This window comes from Pantherophis guttatus, chromosome 2, assembly GCF_059756535.1.
Source record: "Pantherophis guttatus breed Tessera chromosome 2, ASM5975653v1, whole genome shotgun sequence".
NCBI classification, from domain to species: domain Eukaryota; kingdom Metazoa; phylum Chordata; class Lepidosauria; order Squamata; family Colubridae; genus Pantherophis; species Pantherophis guttatus.
This window is the reverse complement of record NC_142064.1, coordinates 28,082,446-28,104,096: the sequence shown is the minus strand read 5'-3', so window position 1 is coordinate 28,104,096 and position 21,651 is coordinate 28,082,446. Positions and strand designations below refer to the sequence as shown.

At 35.6% G+C, this 21,651-nt stretch overlaps 1 protein-coding gene and 1 long non-coding RNA gene across 2 annotated transcripts in view; one reads left to right on the top strand and one right to left on the bottom strand.

Moving 5' to 3' along the window:
• DHX29 (DExH-box helicase 29) overlaps positions 1-17,920 on the top strand; it is a 32,104-nt gene extending 14,184 nt beyond the window's left edge. Inside the window, exons 11-27 of the mRNA XM_034440877.3 lie at positions 687-1,289; positions 1,973-2,116; positions 2,200-2,376; positions 3,009-3,149; positions 3,801-3,945; positions 4,150-4,270; positions 5,180-5,264; positions 7,226-7,314; positions 7,940-8,068; positions 8,445-8,520; positions 9,284-9,508; positions 11,023-11,159; positions 13,031-13,124; positions 13,927-14,214; positions 15,283-15,414; positions 15,999-16,095; positions 16,709-17,920. Of these exons, the coding sequence (XP_034296768.2) occupies positions 687-1,289; positions 1,973-2,116; positions 2,200-2,376; positions 3,009-3,149; positions 3,801-3,945; positions 4,150-4,270; positions 5,180-5,264; positions 7,226-7,314; positions 7,940-8,068; positions 8,445-8,520; positions 9,284-9,508; positions 11,023-11,159; positions 13,031-13,124; positions 13,927-14,214; positions 15,283-15,414; positions 15,999-16,095; positions 16,709-16,764 (2,739 nt within the window). The 3' untranslated portion in view covers positions 16,765-17,920. The remainder of the gene's footprint in view (positions 1-686; positions 1,290-1,972; positions 2,117-2,199; positions 2,377-3,008; positions 3,150-3,800; positions 3,946-4,149; positions 4,271-5,179; positions 5,265-7,225; positions 7,315-7,939; positions 8,069-8,444; positions 8,521-9,283; positions 9,509-11,022; positions 11,160-13,030; positions 13,125-13,926; positions 14,215-15,282; positions 15,415-15,998; positions 16,096-16,708) is intronic.
• On the bottom strand, positions 571-21,613 carry LOC117679192 (uncharacterized). Its single transcript, XR_004595313.3, has 4 exons — positions 20,373-21,613; positions 19,020-19,243; positions 2,652-2,727; positions 571-2,139 (listed from the first exon to the last, which is right to left on the bottom strand). It is a non-coding gene; the product is annotated as an uncharacterized LOC117679192 (long non-coding RNA).
• Between the last annotated feature and the right edge of the window lie 38 nt (positions 21,614-21,651).

Below are 21,651 nucleotides of genomic sequence, written 5' to 3'. Positions count from 1 at the left end.
TGTAACAAAACTTCTTAGTCGCGACCCCTAGAAAAAAAGAATATTGAATAACCCATGTGCTATCTTTTCAAATTCACTAATGTAAAATCCACTGTTCAAATACAATACATTATGTCATTATGCTGTTGAATTTTTATGCTGCTGCGCAATCTTCGTTGCTTCCTGGTGGTTTATATCTATAAAACATACACAGGCATGCATGCATGCACATACTGTATCTGTATCTTATATCTATAAATCACACACACATGCAGGCATACTAAAAAATAATTTCTGGAAGATCATTAGGGTGTAAATCTGGCCATAGTAGACATTTAGAAGTAACAGATCCATTACTAGCCTGTTAAAGTTTCACTATGCACATGATTCAAAAATACATTGAAGAGTCTTCAGAAGTTTTTGTTAAAAAATAACAAAATTAATCTTGGGCTTATATGTCAAAATTATTACAGGGAGAACCTTTTGGGAATGCAAGAGGAGGTCATATTAATTTTGGGAACCACCTAAAATAGGATATTGAAAAAGAGCTTTTCTTACTTTTGAGCCAAATTACGACAGCAGTTCTTATGAATATTTATCTGAAATCAGTTTTATTTAATATAATGACATTTATTGGTAAATAAATATTATAATACATAATTCATTCCAAAGCATACTTTAAAGCATTCCTTTTTGTCTCTCTTCAGTCAGTGCATCAGTTACTTCCTCCTACATACAGAGATGTTTGGCTAGAATGGAATGATGCTGAAAAGAAAAAAGAAGAAGAAAACAAGACGGAAACCAACAAGCCTCGTGATCAGTTCATTGCCAGACTGCTGAACAAGCTGAAGCAGCAGCAGCCACCACAGCAAATTGAAGGCAAGCCCAAACTTTCAGAAGATGCAGCAGACTCTTGGGAGAACTTAATTACTGAAGAGGACTTTAATGGGATTTCTCTTGAGACCTCATTTACAGATGACTTAGAACCTATGAGAGCTCTCTTTAAAAAACAACAGAGTTCTACCAGATACCAAAGACTTCTAAAGGAGAGAGAGCAACTACCGGTGTTTAAATATAAACATACCCTCATAGAAACTTTAAAAAAGCATCGAGTTGTGGTTGTGGCTGGGGAAACAGGTAGTGGTAAAAGCACTCAAGTTCCACATTTCTTGTTAGAAGATTTGCTACATAATGAACGAAGTTTGAATAAATGCAATATTGTTTGCACCCAACCACGGAGGATCTCAGCAGTGAGCTTGGCAACTAGAGTTTGTGAAGAACTGGGCTGTGAAAATGGACCTGGTGGAAGAGTAAGACGTTCTTACAGTTATGTTCCGATGACTGCTTTTTAGAGAATGTAATAGGACAGCTCCTAAAAGATCAGTTTATAATGGAATAAATTTCCATTTATGGCTTAGAGGAATTTCACATAAGAATATTGAGATCATAAGAAAAAATGGTAGATTACCATTCAGTAGTAATTTTAATTCCTTATAGAATTAGTTATGCACCAATATTTGTGGTACAGTGGCATTATTATCTGGCAAACTGAAGAACAGAATAGAGTTGCATTTGAAGCTCATCCAGAAACAGACTGAGTTTACACTTTAAGGTTGTACTGAATTTTTGCTGTCAGTTTATAAGAGAAATTCCTCTTTTGAGGAAGCATGCTCCATATTTCCATATTAGTCTCTTGGAAATATTTGCTATATTTTTAATAAATATTAAATCAAAGAGTTGATCTTGTATAGAAACTATTACATGTCCTTAAAAAACACAAATCGAAAAGACTAGCATCTCTTTCTGCTGGGATGGATTAAAAATTGGGCATTGCTATAAAACTACTTGCACCTGCTATGGGATCAATCTTTTTTCCAAACAGGAAAAATGTTTGTGAATTAATATAGGAGCAAAGTAGCCTATTCTAATAATAATGGAAAGTTCTAATCACAATAAGTTTATTTTAGACAAACCTTTTATTTTCTTCTCTAAGAATTCCTTGTGTGGCTATCAAATCCGTATGGAATCACGAACAGGAGAAGCTACTAGACTGCTTTACTGTACGACTGGAGTTCTTCTTCGGAAATTGCAAGATGATCTTCTTCTTTCTAACGTGTCTCATGTTATTGTAGATGAGGTTAGCAACCCTTTTTTAGTTACCTGAAAAAAGCAGCATAGTTATTCCTTCATATTAACCTCCTCTATATCCTTTTCATAAAGGTTCACGAAAGAAGTGTTCAATCAGATTTCTTGCTAATTATCTTGAGGGAAATCTTGCACAAGCGTTCAGATCTCCATCTCATTTTGATGAGTGCCACAGTTGATAGTGAAAAATTCTCCAGCTATTTCACTCACTGTCCCATACTAAGGATTTCAGGAAGGAGTTACCCTGTAGAGGTAAATGCATAATTATATTCCTATTGATTCGATGTCCTACCTTTTCCTTTGAAAATACCATAAACTGTTCATCTCTGAATCTGTGCTCTGATGTATTAAAAACTTACAATGAGCTGCCACAAATTATTTCTAATGTCGGTATGATTTCATATCCATTGATTGATTATGTGCCATCAAGTCAACTCTTAGCGAACATATAGATTTTCTCCATGATGATCTATCCCTAATCTGATCCTTCATGTCTTCCAGTGGTGACACTAACCACGTCCACCCACCTTGCTGTGTGTTTCCTCCTCCTTTCCACCCCCTCCATCTTTCTCGGCATCAGAGTCCTCTGCTGAGCTTGTTCTTCTGTAATGTGTCCAGAAAATAATAATTATTATTTCTAAATAATCCAGTTTTTCGTTTATCATTTTAGTGCAAATAACAGCACGCAATATGCAAGGTTATATGTTATCAATTTTTAAAGACAGACCAAGATTGCTAAATTATGCAACTTTTCCAGCTGAATTTTGTGATATTTATCTGAGGCAAAAGGTTGATGTTCCTTTCTATTCCAATAATGGGAACTTGTTCTGAATGTAATTTCAAAATAAATACAGTATATCTAAAACTGAACTGTTTCACTCCAGGTTTTTCATGTTGAAGATGTAATCGAGGAAACTGGCTTTGTTCTGGAGAAAGATTCTGAATATTGTCAGAAATTTTTGGAAGAAGAAGAGGAGATAACTGTAAATGTGACTAGCAAAGGAGGAGGAATAACAAAGTATCAGGTGACATTTTATGTGCAAAAAAATTACTCGGTTTACAAAACTATTTACCAGTTGTGCTCAAGGTAGGTGTCTCCTCCCCTCCTGATTTGGGATCCTCCATTATTTTACACAATGGCCCACTTTATTTAAAAGGGGTTTTCAGCCTTCCATACAGCATGGGCAGCCTTAGAAATTATCCTTTGAGGATTGCTAGAACCAGCATGGTAATATTGTGATATCACAAAAAGAGGCAGCTGTGAAATCTTGGTTCTGTTTTGTTTCTTTGTTATTTGGGGGGACGAGGAAGAGATTTATTACATTTATTTTAAAAAAATAAGAAAAATGGTAAAAATGAAAATTGCTGCCAAGCTTTTGAATATAATCTTGGGAGGTCTAGCAAAAATTATGGTTGGGGGCATAGACTATTCCTTGATGCTCATTTCTGGTGTAGCATTTCAGAGTGACAGATGAAAGGATAGCAAGTTTATTTCTAGCTCTGTTGCATAAATTTGCATTCAGTCTTCTGTTAGTTGATGTTGCAGTTAGGCTGTTTTACACATATAGTCCTTTTTTATTTTATTTTATTTATTATGTGCAGCAATAGATGAAACTATTTTGTTACATCATTTTGTTTTAGAATTATTGTTCCAAATATCTTTCTGTTATGTTTAGGAAAGTGTTCCGGTTCAGGTTGCAACTGGTATTGAGCTAGGACCATATTTCCAAAAATACAGCAGTCGAACTCGGGAAGCCATATACTGTATGAATCCCTACAAGATCAACTTTGACCTCATACTGGAATTACTTGCATTTTTAGGTAAGGTTTTGAAAAATTGCATAAAACACAAATTTAAAATGGCTTTCTTACTCCTGGTCCTCGTTTGCTTTTTCCCTAAGGAAAACGCCTAATATGTATAGGTATCTCTGTGTGTCTGTCTGTCTGTCTGTCCTAGCTATCATATCAATGAGACTCTTCTTGATAAAATAAATGATTTTTTAAATTTACTTTCTGTTCCTACAGACAAAAGTCCCCAATTCAAAAATATGGAAGGAGCTGTCTTGATTTTTCTGCCAGGCCTTGCACATATCCAGCAGTTGTATGATCTCATTTCCACTGACAGAAGATTTGATTTAAGACAGAGGTAAGCAAATCATGGAAAAGCAATGATAGATTCTAATTAAAATGTACATTGTTGCATAGATTGAATTATTAGAAGATTAAATAGGATTGCTAACTGAAAACAACAAATTTTAACTATTTAATATGCATTTTTTTTCTTCCATGCATATTACCCATCTAAAAATCAAAACAGATTTTGCCATAGTGGACATTTTTGGTTTTGGATGTAAAATAAATTATATAAAACTGAATTGTCTACTTGTAGCAAGTATTAATATTAAAATAGCTATTAAAGGACAGATTTTTATTGGCAATTTTAAACATTTCAATATAATATAATACTTTTGCATATAGTATAATACTTTGTATATAGCTGTGATGGTGAACCTATGGCACACGTGCCAGCGGTGGCACGCAGAGCCCTCTCTCTGAACACGCGCGTCATCGGCAGCTGCTCTTTGGTTTCCGACGTGCATGTGCACACCAACCAGCTGGTCTTCGAAGATGCCGGAGCCCCAGAAAATGGCTTGAAAACAGCCTGAAAAATGGCCAAAAATAGCCAAAAATCAGGCATGCGTGCACCAGCCAACTGGTTTTCGGGTTTCCGGTGCTCTGGCGCACGCAAAGACCAGCAGGCTGGCGCATATGCACATGCCGGAAACCTGAAGACCAGCTGGCCGGTGCGCTTAGGCACACCGGCCAACTGGTCTTCGGGTTTCCGGCGGTCCAGCATGCAGGAATACACGCTCGTTCCGGTTTGAGCACTCGGTGCCGAAAAGGTTCGCCATCACTGGTATATAGTATTAATAGAACGTAATGATTAGTCAAATTATAAATCCAAATTTCATGCATATTGTCTGCTAAGATGTATCCATTTTGTCTTACAAGTCAAAACAATACAATTTTTTTTTTTTGCATTATAATTTTTTAGGCACCAGTTAATAGCATTGCATTCTGTTCTGTCCACTCAAGAGCAAGCATCTGCATTTACATTGCCTCCTTTTGGCGTTAGAAAGGTAAGCTTGAGGTATTAATATAAGTGAACTGATATCTTGCCTTGTGACTCAAGATCCCTGATCTTTCTTTCAGTATTTTGTGTCATGCATGGTGCTTTTCATGTATTTTAAAGAAAGGGATTAAAGAGACAAAACTGAGGGCATTCCAGATATTTCTAATGTGATCTTATGTTCAGTGTTGCAGTCTTGGAAAGTAATTCTTTCCACATTCTTCTGAAACGTTCATTTAAGCCTGGCATCTATCTCTGGGCCAAGAGTAAAGCTGCCCTTCAGAATTATATTAATCTTCTATTCCTATAGCATCAGCCAGAAGGGACATTTATCTCACAATGACCAGGTGAGATAAAAGAAGTTTGTTCCATCAACATCAGGAGGACCACAAGTTTCCTACTCCTGTTAGGATAACTCAATATTGTATTAACATAGAATTTGTTATGAAGATACTACTTATAATAGTTAATACTAGTTGCATGTAATCATTATGAACATTTTTGCTGGTTTGAGTGGAGTAAACCTTAGTGCACAGCTTATTTTTACTATTAAGATATGTACATCACCCTTCGATTTTAGATTATAACCAAGGCAGCTGTTTAAAGCAATTAATATTTACATTATTTTATTCAGTGAAGCAAAATAATTAAAATGCATTAAATCAAAACAATGAACAATGATGTCATTACCCTGAATTAAAATTAACTTAAGTAGCAGCATGTAAAAAATTTAACACATTAATTTAAATGCCTAGGGCAGTAAAATGTCTTGATTGGTATTGAACTGAAATCAGAAACAAAGTTTTCCGAAAAGTCAATGAAGATAATATAAAATTGGGAAAGTATCTTAATAACATTCAATATGAGTTACTTTGGCTGTAGTATTTTATGTTTTTTAAATATTTTTTATTCTATTTCCCAAGTTAAAATATAAATTCCAAAAGAAAAAAAAAGCAAAAACAAAAATGTGCATAAAGACATAAATACCTCCTAATAAATGCTTACAAATATATTTCAACAATAATAATTACCCCTCTTTCAAAACAGGTCCACAATTTATGAACTTCTACAGCTCTATTTACCCAACCAATTTAACTTACCATATATATATACACTATAAAAAAGAACAGTTAACAGGTAAACCCAATAGCAAAATTAAACTGCAAAGCCCTTTATTAACCATCTGTTATTGTATTTAACTCACATGAAGTCCACAAACAGCTTCTAATCTACCATAAAACCACTGCAGTCATTATTTCTGATCCATCCAGGATCAAATTATTCTCGATTGATTCTTAATAATAAATCTCTTCCTTAAAATTATAGTTGGGACCTTTCCAAACAGTTGCATCTCATCCCCCAAAGTCATAGATTTCTATTGTGCAGTATTTTATGTTAAGAGAAATACAGGGATTACTTCAAGGAGAATCAGTGTACTATTCATTCTATAATCCCAGATTACCCTAAATTTTATTAATTTTATTAATAAAAGAATAAATGTTACAAATACATTGTAAGCATATATCACTCTTCATTCCCTAAAATATGTTCTTTGGGATGTGGCAAAAGAGAGCTAGTTTGGTCTAGTGGTTAAAACTCCAGGATAGAAAATAGGATACTGTGAGTTTTAGTCCAGCCTTAGGCATGAAAGCTGGCTGGGTAACTCTCCCTCTCTCTCGCCTCACAAAGTGGTGGTTGGGGGGACAATAGGAGGAGGAAGAAGTATTAGGTATGTTCACCACCTTGAGTTATTTGTAAAAAGAATGGAATATAAATACATACACATCTCCAAATATGATGAGACTAAATAGAAATTGCTCCTCCCCTACATAAAGAGTGGAAAAACTTGGAATCAAAGGCCTTGCATTCAGAGTAAAGACGGTATTTATCCCAAGTTAAAATTCTCTTTCTAAAATTTAGAAACTTGTAAATACATGTGTATGTTTAAAAGCATTTGTGTTTCTTTTACAGATTGTTTTGGCCACCAACATAGCTGAAACAGGTATTACTATACCTGATGTTGTTTTTGTAATTGATGCTGGAAGAACAAAAGAAAACAGGTGAAAGCACTTTTCACTAAAAAGGATCAACTTTCATTAAGAGATAAACTGACTTTTTTGCAATAGAGTTTTTGATGCGTTACAAGTTTTTTATTTTTATGTGATAACTAGATATAAGGTAGTACTGTACTTTTTCTAGAATAGGACTTTGTTCCTCAAAACAATGTTTTATTAGATCAACTGACTTTTGAAGAATAAATAAACGGTATATTCATCAAAAACCTCACAGCTTATTTTGTTTCTTAAGTACAAACCTCTTTCTCTGGGCCTTTTTTGTATTTTCTTTCTTTCCATTTAGGCAGTTATGGAGACTTGATCTGGCCTAGTGCAGGTGGAATGGGCGGGGGAAATTGCAAATGGCATTTAAGGCTCTGCAAGGAGTTAATGGAACTGATAATTGCAATCCTGAAACCGGTTCCTTTTTCTGTTTGGTTATAGAACCTATCAAAATAAATAGGCATAGCTTTCTATGGTTGAAACTACTTAGCTATGTTTTCAGAAATACTCATTTACATAGAAGAAAATATAAAGTAGTGTTCTATTTGGAGAGTTGTTACATTTAGTATAAATAATATTGTATGTGCTGGACAGTTTTTCCAATTTTTTTCCTTAATATTTCTTCCAGGTACCATGAAAGTAGTCAGATGAGCTCATTGGAAGAGACTTTTGTCAGTAAAGCTAGTGCACTACAACGTCAGGGGCGAGCAGGGCGTGTCAGAGATGGATTTTGCTTTCGACTCTATACCCGAGACAGGTAAAATTATTTTAACCATCAAAGTATTCTATGTTCAAGATGGAACCGTTTGCTAAAACTGTAGCACTTCTCTTATGATACTTCATTTACCTATTAAATTGTCTCACTACAAACATGCGAAGTTTATTAACCATATTATATTTCACTGAAAGATGAATAATCCTTTGGGAGAAACTACAGAACTAAACTAGCCTGTTTTGAGTTGAAAAATCCTTTATTTTCCACATCTGCCATCAAAGAAATGGCTGACACCTTAATTCAAATGAATAGTTCCTATTGTAATTATAGATATTTATACTTAATAAATTCCATAATAAATATTGGAATGTAGCAGCTTAAATTTCTTTTTTTGTTCTTTGCCTTATGGCTTTTTCAGATTTGAAAGTTTCTTAGAATATTCTGTTCCAGAAATATTGCGTGTTCCCTTGGAAGAACTGTGTCTTCACATCATGGTATGATATCACAGCTTTAAATATTCATTATTTTGATTTGCCAGGAAACCTTGAAGAAAAATTGTTGCATGAAGTTGTAATCTCTTGGCAAGACTATAGGAAAGTTTAGTCATACCTTAAGTGCCCACATGATGTATGGAAATAAAGAAGAGGTGAAGGAATAGACAAATATGTAATATCATATATACCATTCCTATTTTTTTAAAAAAATATTTTGAAGTTTCTATGAGGGTATGTTTATATTTAAACACTGGTAGTTTTCATAAATGAAAAATAAACCAGTATTTATTAAATAAGTATTATGGCTTTTGTACAATGCACATATACATCACATGCAAGCATGAAATCCTGGCATAAATCTAAAGGTGCTAGATATGGATGCTGGTTTTAGAAACAGAGGTATATGGGAAATGACTACAAATATTGCAAATTAGCTTTGCTTTATCTTAACAAAACTGTTCACATAGTTCCAAGATAGAACAAAGAGAGGCTATGATTGCTGTAGTTCAATCATATGAACCTATCCAGGTTGTATAGCTGACTAAAGGAAGACAACAAATAGACCTCTCCCTATAAGCTAAGCTACTTTGAAACCTGAGATAGAAAATCCCATTGTACTGTATAGTACATATGTTAATGGTAGTAAACATGAAAATAAATAATTTAGAAGTAGCTAGAATGCTGCTTAAATGTGGGAATGAATGAGAGTTATGTATCTTTTCAGGCTCATTCTATTTTATTTTTTTGTCTGCTTTATCTATAGAAATGTAATCTTGGTTCTCCTGAAGAATTCCTCTCCAAGGCATTAGACCCACCTCAGCCTCAAATTGTTGCCAAAGCCATGTATCTTCTGAGGAAAATTGGGGCTTGTGAATTAAGTGAGCCTAAGCTGACTCCTCTAGGCCAACATCTTGCAGCCTTGCCAGTCAATGTAAAGATTGGTAAAATGCTTATATTTGGTGCTATTTTTGGCTGCTTGGATCCAGTGGTAAGTTGATGACTCGCAATGGGCAGCCCATTACTTGCCAATGCAGACTCAGTGCTCTCGAAATAAATGTTAACCTGAGAACCTATTCTATACTGACTGGTAGGTTACATACTGTTTATGGCATGTAAAATACCATTTCAGCTGATTCAGTGCAAAACTAAGGCTTTTTGTTTCTTCTGGGATTTTTGAAATCCAGTGTCCTTTGAAGAAGAAAATGTTGGCCTGTTTCCAAATCATTCGTAAATGTCTGGTCCCATTATTATGTCTCTGTATATTATTTTCATATAGAACTTTCCATCTTTGCTTCAAGATTTTAGATTCTGACAGTCCTCACCAAACGTTTGGCAAATTTGCAGTATTGTGCCTTGTACACCCTTATAAGGTTTTCGTAGCATCTAAAATAAATGTCAAATTAGCATGAAATATCATGTGAGTGCTAAAATCTCACAAGATTGTATAAGAATTGCAAATCTCCAAGGAATTTTTTTTTCCATGATAGCATCAGAAAATGTTGCTAACCCTTTCCCAGAATCCAGCATCTTACAGGTAGTTCTTGTGTAACAACCCTAATTGGAACCAGAAACTTCGCCACTGATTGAAGTGGTCACTAAGTGAGAAATCATGACTATGCTTTCTGACTGGGAAGAGATAAAACTACTCAATTTCATAACTTGGGCTTTTCTTTTCCTCCTAACCCCCACCCTTTTGAAAGGTCAAGTGCCTGCAGTACTTACTGTCTTATGCACATTGGAAGCAGGCACTTGAGTAGTCCATGGGTGCACAGGTTACTCTCTTGAAAGTTCTTTCACTCCAATCTCTGCTTTGCAAGAGGTGGGTAGAAAAAAAACCAGTTATTTCTGTAGCCAATCTCTGCCTGACCTTTTCTGCTGCTGGCAAGATCACGTTGTTTTTGATGTGCAGAAGAGTAAACAGCATACTCTCTCTTGAAATGTCTTTCTCTTCAACCTCTCTGCTCTGCGAGGTGGGGCAGGACAATCGGGCAAAGGACAGATTGCCTAAAGAAATTGATTGCTTTTTTGTCCCCTTCCTCCTTTAAGAGAAGAGAGATTGGAGAGAAAGGGGTTTCAGGAGAAAAAGCTGCTCTTCTACACATTAAGAGCAAGGAAGCAAGCTCTTTGCATAGCATGTTTGCAATTCCCAGTCCTGGGCTGCTTGTGTGATTGCATTGCTTTTGATGTGTAAACAGCTTACTTTCTTGCAATCCCAGTCTCTAATTTCTCTGCTTTGCAAAGTGGGGAAAGAAGAACCAGGTCAGGCACAGGAAATTACATACTGACTCTAATGACAATCACATGATTTAGGTGTGCTGCAAAGATCATAAATCAGCCATAAAGTTATTTTTTTCAGCTCCATTGGTTGGTAAGTAAGAACTACCTCAATATACGTTCATATGATTCAGTCCTGTAATAGTGACGTTATTTTTCTAAAAAAAAATTTTTAATAAAAAAATGAGTAAAAATATAAACGTTTTTGTATATTGTCATATTTTGTAGGCTACTCTTGCAGCTGTAATGACCGAAAAGTCTCCATTTACTACCCCAATTGGAAGAAAAGATGAAGCAGATCTGGCAAAATCTTTTTTGGCATTGGCCAGTTCAGACCATTTGACAATTTACAAGGCATATCTGGGGTAATTCAAATGGCTTTTCTTAGGATAAGTTTATTTATCTCTTTACTGCCATTATAATATAATTCATTTGTTCTTCCATTGCTTTCTTCCTCTATAACTACACTACATTCCAACCTAAGAAAGAATGTTGTTATGGTTAAAACTGCTTTCTCTACTCACTCTGCTTGTCCTTTAATAACTTGTCCTTTGAGATGAATTTGAAACATGGTGACTTTAAGGGCACATATGTAAAGTTTACTTCAGTGGTCCCCAACCTTTATGGTTTGGCACCTAGCTGGTTAGTGGAGTGGGGAACTGGCCAAGCGAGTGATGGGCTGGTGCACACATGCACAGCTTGACTTGCATGACCCGCAGGCTGGTGCACACACGTGCCCAGCGCTTGTGCAATTTGAGCTCCGCATGCGTACATGCACACATGCGTTGGCCAGCCACTTGCATGGCCCAATTCTGAATAGGCCACGTCTCGGTAGTGGGCCGTGGCCCAGGAGTTGTGGTTTACTTAATAAAAAGAAAGCAGAAGTGGCTTCTTCCAAGATGTTTTGGCTACTCTTACTAATTTATAGTGCTGAGATTTTCTAGTGCTCTTTTGTCCAGATATAACTAAATCAAATTCTATTCAGAGTATTTAAAATAGCAAGGTTGGTTTAAGATTACACTCTGATGGGACAATGAATCTGTATAATCTTAATAAAAAATATAGAACAGCATATATATAAAGGATTGGAAAGACCAGGTTCAAATGGCAAGAATTCTTATTTTTGTTCTTGCATTTCATAATCAGCTTTGAAGAGAGACTCCAACATCAAATTACGTGCTGCTGTAGTTGAAAATTAAACCCATTAAAACAAATTTTAAAACGTATACTTTGGGAGAGACTTAATTTAAAAAGAATTTTCAGGCCTGGTTTAGTCCCTGGAGTTATTTTTAGCATGATATATGAACTCACTAATTTTGGTTCTGCATAAGCCAAGTAACAATCACATATTTGGCAAATCATGATTTAGACACCTATCTTAACATTATATACTGGTATGAAGTGAGCCATTGAGTAATGCAGGACAACTGCTGTTATGGTTAAGTGTAGTATTTTCCAAACATGCTACAACTTTATTACATATTGGTTACAGACTGAAGCTCAAAATGTAGTTTATGATAACCCCAAGTTTTCTACTTTTATTCCTATACTGCAAGTTTATTTGAGAAAATATTAAACAGTAACATTGAATAGTCATTCATTCTTCCATTTTTATTGCAGGTTGAGGGCTGTGCTTTGAGAGAGTATAGCAACCTTATTACATAGTCTACTAATAATTTTGCAGGTGGAATTGCTAGTATAACAATTGCCCTATACTTCTCAAATTGTATCTATAGATTTGCTAAATACAGTACTCAATAACATTTGGTACCAAAAGAGTTTTAGTGAAAGGTGATTGGAATACCCTTAGCTACGCTGACAAAAGCACTTTAGAGATTTTTTTCCCCCCTGATCTTGTTAAGATTGTTACTTTATACAAATTTTAGCTGCTGTATGCCTACTATTTAAACATCCTGAACATATTTGTTTTAAAAAAAACCTTATGTTGTTTAAAGAGAATATAGTTCTAAGTATGGGTTCTTTAATTTGAGGGTTTAGATGACAGACCATTTTTTTATCAACTCTGATATATTTTACAGTGTTAATATGTATTACATTATTATTGGCAAAAAAGTTATTTCAGTGGATTGTGCTATGAGAATAAGCACCAAATAACTATTATAACTATTTTTAACCCAATTTATGTATATAATTTATATATTTTTGTCCATACATTCTTAATAGTGATGACTTCTTATATTACAATAAAAGCAAGATTTTCTTTTCTTTTATCTAGCTGGAAGAAAGCCCGCTCTGAAGGAGGTTATCGTGCTGAAATGACTTACTGTAGGATAAATTTTCTGAACAGAACTTCACTATTAACACTTGAGGTACTATAATACTTTTTAATCTTTTTTTTCCTAATCTGCAAACATCTCCATTCAGTAATGAAGAATATTAATAACAGAATAACAGAATTGGAAGGGACCTTGGAGGTCTTCTAATCCAACCCCCTGGTCAAGCAGAAAACTATGCTATTTCAGACAAATGGTTGCCCAGTCTCTTCTTAAAAACCTCCAGTGTTGGAGCACCCACAATTTCTGGAGGCAAATTGTTTCAGTGAGTAATTGTGCTAACTGTCAGGAAATCGTTTATGTGATTTGTATTTTTAGCCTGTTTATAACATTTGAAAATTAAATAACCACTGATATCACTTCTCTTTGTTACCTATAATGCAAGGGCAAATAGGTGAGATGGAGATATTTTTATTTATTTATTTTTATATGCCGCCCTTCTCCGGAGACTCAGGGTGGTTTACAATGCGTTAAGCAATAGCCTTCATACTTTTGTATATTTTATACAAAGTCAGCTTATTGCCCCCACAAACGGGGTCCTCATTTTATCCACCTTAGAAAGGATGGAAGGCTGAGTCGACCTTGAGCCTGGTGAGAATTGAACTCGCAGTAATTGCAGGCAGCTGGATGTTAAATGCTGCCTTAGTAGGAGGCATTAGCCTCCTACGCCACTCAGGCTCCTATATACAGATACAGATATCAATCATGATAGATGATATCTGCAGTAATGATTTTTGTGGGCAGTATTATAGACAACAAGCAGATTATAAATGTAATGTAGTTACAGTGTGTTAAAGTGCAGATGTAATAATAAAACGATCATATAAATCTATTTTAGGATGTAAAACAGGAACTTATCAGAGTGGTTCAGACAGCAGGGTTTGCTTCACCCTCATCTCGTCACGAAGGAATACACTCTTTGTCACTACAAGAACTGGTTCTCCTTAAAGCTGTGCTAACTGCAGGGCTGTATGACAATGTGGGGAAGATAATGTACACTAAGTCTGTGGATGTTACAGAAAAATTAGCATGCATGGCAGAGACGGCTCAGGGTAAAGCACAGGTGCATCCTTCTTCTGTAAACAGGGATCTGCAGACCTATGGATGGCTGCTATATCAAGAGAAGGTAAGTTATTTTATTTTTTTTGCAGTATGAAAATGCAGTATTACGTTAAGGTAGGATTTATCCACATGGTTGAGGTGGGCATGCTTTATGGCTCTAGATATGTTTGGCTTACTTTAAAATAATTTATGTTCTACACTTCTATTATAGGGTTTCTGTTTATTAAGGGGACTGAAGGACTTTTATGTATGTGTTTTGGGGAACACTTATTTAAAGATGGATCCTGATAAGATTTAGATGCTACGCTAAGTAGATCCTTTTATCCAGGAATTACAGAGACTTGGATTGCTGTCTTTTAGGGGTTCTGCTAGACCCGTGATGGCAAACCTTTTCCGGACCGAGTGCCCAAAATGCAATGTGTGCACGGCACCTGTGCATGCACGCAGGACCCCCCCAAGTGCCCTGCCCCCTCCGCATGTGTGCACGGCCCCACCATATGTGCCCTGCCCCCGTGCATGAGACCCAATGACCAGCTGGCCGGCGGGAGGCATGCGCACATGTGCAGCGAAGCTGAACTGGGGCGACAGTTTGCGTGCCCACACAGAAGGCGCTGCGTGTCATCTGTGACACACATGCCATAGGTTCGCCATCACGGTGCTAGACCATTATTATCAATGGAGGCTCGTCATTATTGAAGCTAGCAAAGCTTTTTCCAGCTTGTGCACTTGATTGATGGACTCTAGCCATTCTGTATAAAAGTAGCCTGATCAAATATCAGTATAGTGCTTACTACAAGACTGAATTATTGTGAAGTGCTTTATGTGCAGATGCCTTTTTCCATGCTATTTTTATGTAAAAAGTTTGTTTTGTTGTTGTTAAACTGATACATAGTGCCATAATTTCATAAGTACCAATGCTACTTATTTACTTAGACTATGCAAGTATGACCTTTAAAAACTACTTTTATTCTTCTACACACAACATTTTTGATAACGACCTTGAATATGCTGCTTTTATAATAATATTTTCAAATGGGTATAAAAATGAATTCCCTGGATAAAAAAAAAACTGCTGCATGAAAAACAGTAATTTGATAAACCAAATTAATTGTATTTTGCCTTTTCCATTCAGATTAGATATTCCAGGGTGTTCTTGAAAGAAACAACCTTAATTTCCCCCTTTCCAATATTACTTTTTGGTGGAGACATAGAAGTATTGCATCGTGAACGCCTTTTATCAGTTGATGGCTGGATCCATTTTCAGGTATATCTTATGTTATGTGTGAGTTAGGAAGCATTCTGTTAGACCACTAGACTGTGTTTTCATTTAGCATGCAAATTCCATAGACAGATAAATTCTGATAGAAAGCAGATTACAAAGAAAATGGACTTGTCATATTTATTGATAATAAGTGTTCTCAAACTTACTAGGCTTCTGCTCAGATTCTGTAAAGAAAAAAGAGCACAAATAATGTTTTGGTCACTGGCTTGAGTGTTTACTCCATTCACTTTGAGACACTGGATTTCTGTGTCATCTAACTTACGGAACTATAATTTTAAGTATCTCCTGTTAAAATATTACTAATTAGTTCATACTGACATGAATTGGATGTAACAGGAAACACATTTAACAAGGAATAACTGTGCATTGGTTATAAAATAGAGTAAGTTCTAACACTGGAATTCTTGACTCCTTTCTAAAATTACAAACTCTAATTTTAAGCAGCATCATTACGTCTCTTCAGGCCAATGTGTTCCAAAATTTGTCTCAATGTCATAGTCATTAAAATTGTTTTAATCTTAATAATTATTAATAAAATAAGCAATTTGACATTACTATTTTCACAGGCCCCTGTAAAAATTGCAGTAATTTTCAAGCAACTGAGAGCACTCATTGAGTCTGTTTTAAAGCAAAAACTTGAAAACCCTAAAATGTCCCTTGAAGGTAAGTTTGTTTCTATGTTGCCATGAAAAATTCAAATAAATATATATGTAAGATATGTGGGAAAACTGTCTCATTCTTGCTGAAAAGTATTCATATGGCAGATGCTTATTTTCCTACAAAACACATAAGTTACCTTGTAGGATAGGTATAGCTATTTACCAGATGCAGTCATTACTTTTCACTAGCAAGATCTTCAGTGAATCACATAATTGCATTTAGTGGGCAAGGCTAGCAAAAGATTTTAATTTTAATCAATTTTTGGGGGAGAAAAAGTTTTTCAATGCTTGGAAACTGTAAACAAAAATTCAGTGGTAAAGTCAGTGGCAGCAAGTCCTAAACAAATAACTATTTCCATATAATGGGTGTTCACTGATTATGAAACTATAAGAAAGAGAAAAAAAACCCTCGAGTCTATGGTTTGTATCTTTAATTAAACTATGTGAAACAGCGGAGATGCTAACTTTTTCTTATTTATGATTTCTGGCCTTGTAATGCTATGTGCCTCTTGCCAGGTACAGTGCATCTGGCCATTTGACAAAACAGCCATGATAATTTTGAGTGGTAAGAAGAATTTAGTTTATTATTTCTTACTTAACACTGTTCTTTTTTTTAGATGACAAAATTTTGAACATCATCAAAGAACTGATAAAAACAGAAAACATTATCTGATAATTCAGAGCCCCAGAAATTGGAAAAAGAAAAATATGACTGAAGAATGTGTTTGTTTAAAGAAAACAATGCAATCAGCATTAGGACACTGCTTGAACTTTCCACATACATTCTGTCATTCTGCAAGAAATAAGAATGCCTTGTAAAACTAATAATAAAATCTTTTGAACAGTGGGTATTCAAATTTTTAAAAATGGCAACAATGGAGATGGTTTCCGTATAAAAATGGGAATTGTTTGTTGTTGTTTTTTTGACATCTTGATTATGCTTTCAGTTGTAAGATTTGAATCCACAGCATAGATTTCTGTTCTCGTAAAGGAAGTGCAATTGAGAAACCAGAATCTTTATTTGCCAAAATGCATGAATAGATTAGATAATTATTAAGCAAAATTTTATCTGTGTCATTTTAAGAAATTGTTTATTTTCATTCATTACCCAAATGATTACTTGCAAAAGACATAGTACAGTTCGTAGTGCCAGAATGTGCTTTGGTATTTCTAAACGTTTATTGTACAAACATTTGCTTGAAGTCCCAGACTGTTTTTAGAATGCATGGTCCTAGATTGAGACTCTCTGTCTGAATTCCGTATTATAAAATTGTAGGAGAAATATTAAATCTTTTTTAAAAAAACAACAACATACCACCTCAAATATTTAGAAACTTTTTTCTTCATATAAAGAAACTATACGGAAGAAGAAAAATTATGCATACTACCTTTTATATGCCTTTTTATAAGCATAAACTTCATAGAAATTTAAACTTGATTCATACTCAAAGCACATGTTTGCTTTCCTCTATCATATATAATGCTACTCTCTTTTCACTAAAATTTGCAATACCTCTAGTATCAGGCAAAAAGTTTAAAACTAAAACAGGCGAATAAGTATCTTACACTCAGCTGAGTTTCTACAAATTATTGTCTTTGTAAAACAAAGAACCTAAGAGTGTGCAAGCACACCACGCTATGTTCCACCAACCATAATTGGTGTATCAAATTTCATGTATTAAAAATACTGTATGTCCTATAAACCGAAATGTATTAAGTGATGAAAGACTCAAGCTTGTTAAGTGTAAAGTCATGTACTTCAATAGTACAAGTACAATTTTAATATTAAAAATAAAAATCATTCCTTTTTAGATATGATCCTTAATAAATTGTGATGTCAGATTGGGATATTACTTTCTTCTTAGTATTTAAGATCAATTAGGGCAAAGTGTTTTATTGCAAATGTACAAACTGTTAAGAAAAAGGCTTTAGAAAAAAAACACAATATAATAAAAATGTGACATGCTTTCTTTTCATCAGCTAAAACTTTTGCCTCACTTACTTAAATAAGCTCTTGTTAATCTTAATCCTGATTTTTTTATACAATTGAATCAGCTCTTAAAATGTCAAACAGAAATACTAAAGTACTTTTTGTAAGCAACTTGCAGATTTCAGTATTTCTTAGCAACTGATCTTTCCTGAACATACAGTTCTGTTGATATGCCTGAAAAGGATGAAAGTCTTACAAAGATTTTATACTTGCTCTGCTGTCAATTTTAAAGGAAGGAACTAATTCCCAAATCTTAAAAAGCTGCAACGTAAATCTAGTTATTACTATTTTAAAAGACTGTACACTAGCACAGCAGATCCTGGAACTGCCAGATAAAGTCCATTATCAGTTTCAATTGCATTTTTCATAAGCAAGTTCTTATGAAAAACTTGCTCTAGATCTGTAGGAAGAACAGAAAATAATGACTTGGCATATGCTTGGAGGAAAAGGAAAATGAAATTTTTGGGGAAATGAGTCAAAAGAGTGATACGGTAGGTGACAACCTAATTGGGAAAAATAATAGACTAGGTATGCAGAAGATAATTCAGAATTATAAGCAAGATAATTGTAACCAAGACAAAAAGGACAAGTATAAAAATGGAAAGGGGTGCAGATAACACAAACAGAATACCAGCAAACTGCCCAAATTTGCAAAGACCAAGTCGGGAAAACAAAACCTGAGAATGAACTAAGACTTGCAACAAGTGTCAAACATAATGAGTAAGGAACAAGAAGACAGTCAAGGAAATGATCAGTCCATTAATGGGAGAAGATGCACAAGAAGATTATGGGCTACAAGGAGAAAGTGGAACAGCTTAATTCTTTGGTATCTGTCTTCATGCAGAAGGAAAAACTAGTCCCAACTACCAAAAGCAGGACTCTGAAACAGCAGAACTGCAGATCAAAATAAGCAAGAAATCAGTAAACAAAACACCTACCGTATTTACTCTAGATGGGTCAGGAGCAGATGGTTTACATCCCAGGGTTAAGAAGGAGCTTGTAGATGTTATCTTGGAACCACTGAACAGAAGCTGAGTTTCTGGAGCTTAGAGAAACTGCCAGAGTCTGGAAAAGATCTGATGTTCCAAACTTCCAACAAGGGGAAAAAGGTGGATCCAGGAAACTACAGACCAATCAGCTTGACTGATATCTGGGGAAAATTCTGGAAAAGATAATCAGGCAGTGGATTTGGGAATACTTAGAAATAAGTAAGACAATTACTAGAAGCCACCAATAGGTTTGTTAAAAACATACCTGACAAACTTTATTGCTTTATTTGATAAAGTGACAAAATTATCAGATCAAGGAAGCGCTGTGGTCTTCAGTAAGGCATTTGACTAAGTAGACCATAGTCTATTATTAGTAAGATACTACCACCAGATGGCTATGTAGTTGGTTGGCTGGTTGATCCATTCAGCATTTAGTCCTCAATGGAACTACATCTACATAGAAGCATGGGCTACCTCAAGGTTCTGTATTGGGGGTAGTGCTCTTCAACACCTTCATAAATGATCTAGATGATATAAATATGGTTATTGTCCTTTATCAGACAAGTCAATTTTGCCATTTCTGCTAATTTTATTTGTATAATTAATTAATTTACATGCCCATATTGCTTTCCAAAGCAACCTGGGCAGCTTGATTCTATAATCTTCAGCCATTCCTCCACTGTGGGTGTTTCAGTCTCTTCATTTCTGCCTATATAATCATTCTGCAGCACTTATACCTCCCATAACTTCTCCAAAATAATCTCAACTGCAGTAGACAGGGAAAGCTTGAGTTATATAAACTTGATTTTTTGCAGCAAAAGCAATGCCTTAAACACACCCTTGCCAAAAACTGAAATGTTTCAGATTAATTGTCCTGTGTCAAAAATTTGAAAAAGGAATCCAAAACAATTAAGGGGCTTATATATTTCCTTAATTCTTACTATATAGAGCAATTTCTGAGTGCTTTTCCTTAGGAAAACTATATAAGAAAAGGATACACAAAAGAAATATAATACAGTAAGGAAAAATGTGAAGAATTCAATCATCCAGAGTTGCTTTGTGTGAGTCGGTGGCCTTTATAAATGTGATTGATAAATTAAATCATTCCACAAAAGTCGGATGAGATTCAGGATTTATGAAAGGTAAATTTCTTCATGCATCTATAAAGCACATTGTGAAACTGAAGGTGACAGCCCACAATTTATATGGTTTTAAGAAAAATTAAACAAGGGTTGAAGGGAAATTATGTAATGCAGAAATCCAGGAACTGGTGGAGGATAAGGCTAAGCTTATATATGTTACCTCTAGGATGCTTCTTTCTCAGGGTCAGCTGCTAGAGAGGATACTGTTGTGCTGATGTCTTATTGCCAAGGCCTCTGGTGATTGGTTACTGTGGAGAGGATGGCTGTAGTAGTTGGGCTCAGTGTTAAACGTCTGAAGTAGCTTTCTCTTACGTTTTTATATGAGTGTTTGTGATTTCAAAACATACTTTGTTTCAGGGAGATGCCAGTACTGTATGTGTCATAACATGAATTATTTTATAAAAAAGGATATTTTTCTGACTGCCATTTATAGTTTTAAGTTCCTTGTTTTTTTTAAAAAAAAAAACTTTAGCAGCCATTCTGGTTTTCTTTTAGGAAGCCTTAAACTATTTTAGTAATCTAACCATTTCGTATTTCAAGAAATAGTCTTTTCAGGATACAGACTTCCAATAATAAATCCATTCTCCTTAATCTGATGTCCTCTAGATGTGGATTCTTGTCTTATTTCTATTTTGCAGAACAAAAAGACAAGCCGCCAAAGAGAATTGTCCTACTTAGCTTCACTCCTTCTGCTAAACTATTGTGTTTTTAGGTTTGGTTTAGCACAAAGCTTGTTTAAATCCAAGCTTTGATTATAAAATAATTTGGCCATTTTGTATTCCATATACATTCTAGCGGCTATTTGTTCAAGAAAGCAGGGCACAGGTGGCTTAGTGTAAAGGGTGAATATGCTCAACATGTCAGCTTTATAGTAATTCACACAAGGTGTATGTATACGTAAGGGGTCGTCAATCTGGATTTAATAATCACTCTAGCTAAGCCATTCAACAGCATTAGGCCCGACTTAGGCCCGGCAGTTAGACTGGCGAAAGAGGAAGATGGCGCCTTTCTTCACCGCCTCTCGGCTCTCCTGTTCGCGCTGGAGGGGCACATTCTGCCTGCCAGGTTCCAGAAAACAAGGGCTTTTGAATCAGGCCAGACCTAAAGGCAAGGGGATCTAAAGCAAAAGAGGGCCTTCGACGGGTGTGTGTGTGAACCCTCAAAAAAGTTTTCATGGGACCGGAGCGCTCGTCTCTAGGTCCTTCGACCGTCTCGAGGGCAGATAAAATGGCAGGCGCCTCCTCAGAAGGACAAGAATCGCTTCCCAGGGCGTGAGGTCGGGAGCCGACACCCGCGCGCCGGGGCCGAGGGACTTGCTGTTACCGCTCGGAAGCCCCAGGGCGCCTTGCGAGAGCGGTTCTTTAGCCGGGAAAGAGGCGACGGGAGAAATGCCTCCCTGGCAGGCGGGCGGGCGGGCGGGCGCAGGGGCGGGGCAGCGC